The sequence below is a fragment of the Hemibagrus wyckioides genome, linkage group LG14, assembly GCF_019097595.1.
Source record: "Hemibagrus wyckioides isolate EC202008001 linkage group LG14, SWU_Hwy_1.0, whole genome shotgun sequence".
Lineage (NCBI taxonomy): Eukaryota > Metazoa > Chordata > Actinopteri > Siluriformes > Bagridae > Hemibagrus > Hemibagrus wyckioides.
This window is the reverse complement of record NC_080723.1, coordinates 1,484,603-1,493,316: the sequence shown is the minus strand read 5'-3', so window position 1 is coordinate 1,493,316 and position 8,714 is coordinate 1,484,603. Positions and strand designations below refer to the sequence as shown.

At 39.2% G+C, this 8,714-nt stretch overlaps 1 protein-coding gene across 1 annotated transcript; it reads right to left on the bottom strand.

Moving 5' to 3' along the window:
* Positions 1-2,525: 2,525 nt before the first annotated feature.
* Positions 2,526-5,447, bottom strand: foxb1a (forkhead box B1a). The gene has a single exon (XM_058407694.1). The coding sequence runs from the start codon at positions 4,742-4,744 to the stop codon at positions 3,836-3,838; it is 909 nt and encodes a 302-aa protein (XP_058263677.1). The 5' UTR covers positions 4,745-5,447; the 3' UTR covers positions 2,526-3,835.
* Positions 5,448-8,714: the final 3,267 nt, after the last annotated feature.

Sequence of the window (8,714 nt, the reverse complement as noted above, 5' to 3'; positions counted from 1 at the left end):
CTGACAGCATCTGCAGTGGTGCATTTAAAATCATATAGAATGTGTGTGTGTGTATTTGTATCTACAGTAAATGAAAAATAATGAAAAATTTCTTTAATCAAAATAAGGCAGTTATACGTACAAAAGATATAAAAATGATACATTTGCAGATGACTGATTTATTCAATTGACCTAATAATTTGGACAAATTTAAGTGTGTAGGATATTAGGCATGATTTCATGGAAAGAACTAGTCTTCCTGTGGAGAAGCCCCTACTGGTGCTGGAAAAAAAACAAAACAAATGAAGACAGTGAAATTTAATATGGACAAAGTACCAAAGTTCTGCTAGCTTAATAATAAACATGTTATAAATAATCAGCCACTGTCCATATCAGCTCGCCTTCACTGGAGGTTTTTTTTTTTTTACTAGCCATGGATGGCATGCATTAAGCAAATCATAAATTATGCATGCTAATTACCATAGGCTTCCACTTTAATGAATTCTTTTAATTAAACTACCACATTGTGGTTTAGCATGGCATGCTCTATATTTTATCCCTCTGCCCATGATGACCTTCTTCTTTGTAGTATTCGAGGGGAGGGAGGGACACAACAACAGTTTTGTCTTTGATTAGACATCATGTCTGTTCTAATGAATAAAAAGCAAGCTGATAGGCAACATGCCCTGCTCAGAGCTCTCCAAAATACCTAGATGTGTTTGTATTGAGGATTCTGATGGTGATTTAAACATAGTGAATATCTTTCTTGCTGAGAGTGATTATAACTGTAATTTCCAAATTTATTGATCATTCCCAGAACATTTAGCGTTGGCAATGCAGGCTTTTTTTATTTTTTTTATTTTTTACCATGACTGGACTAAAGAAATGTAGTTTATCTATCTATCTATCTATCTATCTATCTATCTATCTATCTATCTATCTATCTATCTATCTATCTATCTATCTATCTATCTATCTATCTATTTGACTATTCGGCTATTTTTTTTTGTTTATATTTTCATAACTCACCAGCAGTTTAAATCGAGTTTAAAGTATTTATTTGGTTGTTCATTAATCCATTTGTCTATTTACCTTTTTATTTGTTTGTATTTGTTTAACTTATTTATTTTCTCTCCTTAAATCTAACACATGTACACCCCAGTCTCGACTACAGCACAGAGTAAACAAGGATATGCCACACACACAAATAAGAATAAGAATAAAAACCCAGCAACTTGCAGTGTTGTGCAAACACAGTCTAAAGGGGGAGGAGGGCTGGATTTAAATTCCAAAGGGCTCTCCGAGCTCGTTTCCTAGTCCCCCAGTCAGCTATGTGTTTGTGAGAAATCAGCCTTTTTGTCTCTTTGGAAAAAAGGCTAAATCTACATCGGTGGCCCAGTCTAAGTTTGCAATTCTTTGCACTTTCTATTCAGCTGAATGGGAGTGAATGAAGTGGCCAGAGACCCTTTTATTTGATCAGCTCAGTTGCATAAAGTGACGGAATTCTAATGTATTTGCTTAATATCCCGGAGAAGGCTGTTGCTCTGTGGGCGGAGATGCAAACAATACACCTGTTTCTTACTGTTTAGCCATTAGTCTAAATCTAAAAAATAAATAAAATGAAATAATTCATGTGTTAGAGTTTTTTTGTTGTTGTTTTTTTTACAAGCGTGAAGAGAATGGGGGGAAACGGACAAATTGAAAGGGATAAAAAATAACTGAATAAAACAGAACGACTTTATCTATGGGAAAAAACAGAATAAACAATCCAAACAATAATAACAAATACAAACCATGTATATTTGCATTTCATCTGACCGGTGAAATACACTAGTGGAATTATTTTAAACAAGTTGAAATTTTTATTATTATTATTATTATTATTATTATTATTATTGCAATCGTACGGAGTGTTCGCTTCCCCACAGTGATTTTAATGCCGCCAAAATTACAAACGATATTAATGTGTGTGTGTATATATATATATTTGCAGGAGGTAATGTGTAGAAGAGTGTGAAAGTGAGCCGCATGAATGAGTGGCTGTCTGCGCTGTGGCTTTTCTACAGGAGCTCTGTGCATCCTAATCAAGCCCGCGCTTCATTCAGCACGTTCAGCTCACTGCGCCTTTTCCAAAAAGCTACAGAATAAACCCAATGTGTGGTTAAGATCCTTCCCACGAGAGGTCTGAAGGTAAGTAAATTCAGAGGAAAAATAAAAGAGAGCGTGTTATCAAAACATCATTATTGTGCAAATGGATCTGATGCTGTGAAGGAATTTTTGTACAATAATAACAACGACGATAATAATAATAATAATAATAATAATAATAATAATAATAATAATAATAATAATAATAATAATAGAGTAGGTTTCAAGTCGCATTCGTAAAAGTAGAAATAGTACGCAGCTATTTATAAGCAAGCAAAATTAAAACAAATTAGAACCCGATAAAAAAAAAGTGAAACAAGAAAACGTTTAAGGTTTGCATCATTTTAATGAAAAAATATTCTGATGACCAAGTTTATAATTTAATGCAGACGCTTTGCACACTTTTTTTTAAAAGCTCGCATGCTTTCAGCAAAACAACACAAAGTTTCGAAAACGCATGCTTTACATCTGAACATAAAAAATAAAACAAACAAAAAAGAGTTTTACAAATTTACGGCATTTAATACACATGGTCACCACGGCTTTAAATTAAATGCTCCACAAAACATCTCCTGTAAAATAGAGATCATCTAAAACATCGAACTAAAAAGTGCATCATTTAACACAATTTTATATCACTTATTTGCAATTATTCACACATATACGCCTTTACCTCACCTTTTAAATGTAGTTTTCAAGTTTTCAATATGTGTAGACCCCATATGTAAAATCTGATTATGATATAGTTTGGTATGAAAAATAAAAGGTTTTTGCTGTTCATTTTGTTGTTTTGTGGTACAGTCTTAACGAAGAGCATTTTAGGTTAAAATTCGTCTGCGCTCATTTAACAGACAAAATAAGATTTTAAAAGTTTTCTTGCAAACTGTATAAGCCGGACATTTGAACTGTCGGTCCTGACTAATGACCTTATTAACACTAAAATTATGAAATTAGAAGGACAGAATTATTATTATTATTAGATTATTCATTTTTGCCAGCGTCCTTCCAATTCTGGTAATGTCAGAGTTAAACTCTTTTTTTATTTTTTCTTGAGGAAAAACTCTAAAATATGCCTCTATCTGTACTGAGTCGGTGTAGTCCAGACGAAAACTATTTAAAGCAACACTCAAAATCGGAAAACACGTACACATAAATTAACAGCACTGCAACACAGATACAGCTCTTGCCTTGATTGTATAGCGGTATAGCTAACTTTGTGGTAAACGTTTTCAAGGGCTAAAATAAAAATGAAACTTTGGAGAAGGTATTTGGCTACACGTCCTACACTGCAAATTGCCGTACTAAATGCGATATTGGCAAAAATAAAAAATAATAATAATAGTACGCCTGTTATAGTAAGCTACAGGATTATCTGGTGCGTAAAAGCGATAAATATAAAACAAACCCAGACGACTTCACCATGCCAACCGTACACAACTTTGCCTTTGTGTAAAGTTGTGCGTTCGTGTGAACTAAAACCTTTAGTATTCATCTAGACTGGGGACATTTTTGTTTTTAGAAATGCAGAGTCTTTAGATTGGAGTTGTGAAAACTGCATTAAATCCAAGAGTCAAATATATAAATGTCTATGAAACCTCAGGTATACTGTATTAAGTACAGTAGTGTGAGGTTTTGGATATAGCCGAGAAGCTGTCTACAGGCCTGAAGTTCCTTGTCCCGGAAAATTTCCGTCAACTTTGGCCCCGCGTCAGTGTACGGCGACTGACTGCAGCGTAGCCGGGCCGCTCAGCGTGTCGCTTGGGTTGGCCGGACTGCTTTGGCCGGTTGCCGTGTGAGGGGATGTGGGGCTTAGAGACTGTGGAGAGTTCGTGAGAAACGCGGGCAGGTGTGGGGGCATCGGCTTGATGGGCACCGGGACGGCGGGCAAACTCTGCGCTCCGTGGCACAGCGACTTGATAGGCACGCCGTATGCGCCGTAATCGCTTGCCACAGAAATGGGCGCTGCGCTCTCGAGTGCTCCCGCGCCGTACATGTGCGGCCAGGCTGTGGCGAGCTGACCGTGTAACGGGTAACCGGCAGACATGGAGGGCATTGTGGAAAAGGCCAGGCCGCCCGGCACCTTGTAATCGCGCGCGATGATGTTCTCAATAGCGAACGGGTGCTTGAAGGTAGACGGCGGAGGTGTGGTCAGGTTGTAGGCGGGTACATGTGGCAGGTGCGCTCCAGTGGCGGCCAGCGCGCTCAGACGCAGCTTTGCATGCTGTTGCTGCAGGTAATGTGCAGCTTCTGAAGGCTTGCTCGGTGCCAGAGGGTCCGACGAGAGCACCTTGAAACGCTTGCGGCGCCGAAGAAAGCTGCCGTTCTCAAACATGTCGCCGCAGTTGGGGTGCAGCGCCCAGAAGCTGCCCTTGCCCGGCTGATCCGGCCGCCGGGGGATCTTGATGAAACAATCGTTGAAGGACAGGTTGTGCCTCAGTGAGTTCTGCCATCGCTGTGTATTCTCGCGGTAGTACGGGAAGCGGTCCATGATGAATTTGTAGATCTCGCTCAGCGGTAGCATCTTCTCGGGGCAGCTCTGGATCGCCATGGCCGTCAGAGAGATGTACGAATAGGGAGGTTTTTGGTCGCTGTAAGTGTTTCTGCCCGGGCGAGGCATCCTCTTGACTTTCAGAGAACAAACTAATTCAGCCGAATGAGTGTCGAAATTAACTAATCTCAAAGCGAGGGAAGAGCATAAAGAGAAGAGAAAAGGAGCAGATTACCGACTGTCGCTTGTCCAAGTTTCGAGGCGCTGAAAGTTGGGAGTCCGATGCTGCAGCATTCGCTGTTGATGTGAGGCTGCGCTGCTGTCGCGAGAGTAAAAAAATAACAAGTCTGCTCCTTTAGATGAGTTGTAGATAAGCTTTAGCCTATAAGCAAATGGAGAGCAGCTTCCTCTTGCCGAGTCAGACGAATAGACGAAATACCCTCTCTTCTTGCTTGATAAGGTGAGCTAAGTGCCTGCCTCCATGGCCTTCCTCGAACCATCTGATAGTTTTATGTGGTGACATGAGCAGAAAAGACCCCCGGAGCGGCGCTTCATTAATGTGCCACTTCTTTGCTATCACATGACAATCGCCTTGGGAGGAGGAGGAGGAGGGGTGGGTGGGAGAGAGGCATAATCTGGTTTCATTTACACCTATTTACACGGACACCTTGGGCCAATAGGAATCATTTCCATTTGAAGACAGAGCAAAGGGGGTGAAAAGGCTCGGCAAACCGGAATTGAACCGCGATGGCACCCAGTAACAGTGTGTGAAGGTATGCGCTAACCTTTCTGTGGGCTTCGCAGGGTGCTTGGTCTGCAATTCACGCGTACAAATGGAGCTACTAAGCAATGGGATGTTTGACATGGAAATTGGCTGGCACTAGCTCTCAGTTTGCATTGTATTGTTACGGCTACTTTTTTTCGCTTTTCTGTCACTACAGAGCTCGCATGACTTTTGCTTTGCGCTTTGTTACGGCTCTTCGGAGCAAAATGCCAATTGCACCGACAAACAAATTTGACACTATCTGTACCACGAGGAGATGCTGTGCATTTGCATTTGAATCTGTTGTTTGTCTAGTTGTTAAAAATACCGCATTAGTCGCATCACCCAAAACATATTCCAACCGCATGCTCATTTCTGAAATATTTATTGCAAACAAGTTGCACGAGCTCATCATTTGCAGCCGTTAAAAAGTCATGTGACGAAATCAACGAATTAACGTAACAGAAATTGCAAATGTATGCTATTAGAAAAAAAAACTAATCTCTCCATATTAAAATATCAGAGAGGCTCATTATTTCTGTTTTAAATGCGCACGCACATCCCACAACATTACGCGCAACACACGGACACTCGAGAAACCTCTTCATATAACAATGGATAGCGAGTATAAATGTAAAGAGACAAAGTATCTGAAAGGCAGAATACACAGAAGACTAAAGCACATAAATCAACAATAATAAACACAAAATCAATGCAATAAGCATCGCAAATGAAGGGGAATTTTCCCTGGGACACTAAAACGTCATTCGAATTACTAAAATATATATTTTAAAAAATTATCTAAAAGTTTGAGATAAATGTAAGAACAAAAAATTGGTTGCTTGCCTACGATTTAATAGGGCGGGATTAGCAATGGTGCGCAAAAGCATATGCACAAACAGCTATACAAAATAAACACAAAACCCTCATTGAAACGAAACTTCATGATGCCAGGCAGCCTTTTGTATTCGTGTAAAACAAATTGAAAAGTACTTCAGAAATGCAAATAAAGCCTTTAGGGTGGCGTTGCGAAAACTGTATAAAATATCCATAAGTCAATTATGTGAATGCGAAAACCAAATGGAAGCCTATTTTGAGCAATGGCCATTCAAGCTTTATTTTGCAGAGCTCACCAAGGGCCACCTTTCCGCTTGGTGGATTTGCAATACGGGGGACCACACACGCGCTCGCGGATTTGCTCATAATTTATGCAAATGTTCTTCCATAAATCCACAATGCGACCCTTCAGCTCTCTGACAGATCACGAAGAGAATCGGTCACCCAAGTGATTGCAAGTTGCAAAAAAAAATACAAGGTTTATTCTGACGCATTTGTTTTTTAGTAGTAGCAGTTTGCGAATGGTGACTGCATGGAGAGTCTAAACAAGAAAAGCCTAGTTGAAAAAAATGAGCAGGCAGTTAATATTTAGAAAACAATGTGAAAGTAGAGGCAAGCCGTATAGTTTCCTGGGTTGCCACACAATCTTCGTGTCAGCAACACTTTCCACTTTCCGGGATAGGAAGTCAGCTCCACGCTGCGACTTTTAGCACGGAGCTTTTTACATGTCACAATTTCTTTCTCTCTTCTTCATGAAGTAACTCTTTTAACGTGTCATTCCCCTGTTTGTGTATTGACAGAAAAGGGCCAAAGGATTCCGATTTTCCAGGCTTTTCTTTCCGCGAGAAGTCTTCCAAGCAGTCCCGGCGACGTCGATCAAACCAAGCCTTTTGTGAAATAGCAAGTATTCTTTAGTAAACCTGTCACTTCACACCAGCCACCCCAATACAAAAAATAGAGAAAAAATAATCATCATTTTACTTTTGGGGATAACCTCTTATATATTACACAGTCAGCATACAATACATTTTATTTTATTTTATTTATTTATGCGCAACTGATTCGGAACAAGACAACTGCAAAAAAAAAAGGCCAAATAAGCCGGCAGCTGTCATGCAAAACTTACAAGTTAACCAAATAATTGCAGTTCATATTTGCGAAATTAATGCTCTTTTATTATTTATTTATTATTATTTTTTTTTTTTACCTTTTTTGTACATGTTTTTTGATTTCTCTAAAAGGTACAGATATTCTTTGCCTGAACCCTGAAAATGCCACCCGCCATCTCGCCCTCCTCCTCCTCCTCTTCGTCATCCCAGAACTTGGGAATCGGGGTAACAGCAGTAGATCAACTGTACAATGCGTCCGTGAGTTTGGTCATTTGTAGGCGCTGAACAAAAGCTGCGCTAAGCCAAATTGCGCTGCACTTGTGAACCGGGACTCCGGCCTTAAGTATCTTTTACAGCAGGGGTGTGTGTGAAGGTGTTGCGGGTAGGCCATAACAATTTTTGTGTGCGTCCAAAAAAGAGGGAAAAAAAACAAAGGCGCTCTCTGCAACCATCTCAAAGTCGAGTAGTGAGGCGTAACATTCCCAGGGCGACGGGACACAAAAGCTTAAGGTCACGGGGATGAAAAGGGGAATCAAACAGCCACTTTCACACGTCTGCCCTCCATGGCCACTAAGCCAGCACAATGCCAAACAAATGCTGCTAAAAGAGGAGTGAGCACATTCGTTCTGTAATGATAGCAAAACAGACTCGTTAGATGGCATACCAGCGATGGGATGTGCGGTACCACCCATGTGCCCGAGGATAGATGATTCGACGGTTATAGATCAGGAACCAGGCAGGAAGAGCTCAACACCTGAACAAAGAGGAACGAAACATCTAATTATACAGCATTTAAAAAGCTCCAAATCTCGCCGAATACAATAAATAAATAAAATAAATAAATAAATAAATAAATAAATAAATAGGTAATAATAATAATAATAATAATAATAATAATAATAATAATAATGATGATGATGATTAGAATATTTACTACTATTACTGCCGCTAATAATAATCTAATAATAGAAGAAGAAGAAATGATACATTATATAGGATGAATTATATAAGATGGATACACACACAGAGTTGTGGGCTGTTTTAATTATTATTATTATTATTATTATTATTATTATTATTATTATTATTATTATTATTATTATTATTATTATTATTATTATTATTATATGTTTGTAGTTTATTGTTTATTGGTACATAGTGCTGATACTATAAAGTGTAAAATGTAGTGCTACAAACTACGGCCTGTAAATTGTTATCGAGTTGACCTAAGGCTGCGGCGATTTCTCCTGCCCGGCGATGGACTGCAGCGCAATTACACGCATAATTTGTAAGGAAATCTATGAATATTCAAAAGAATGTCAATTAATTATCAGATGGGGGAATGTCTTATTTGGTAGATTATATTTCTCCCACCCTATCTCACCCAACT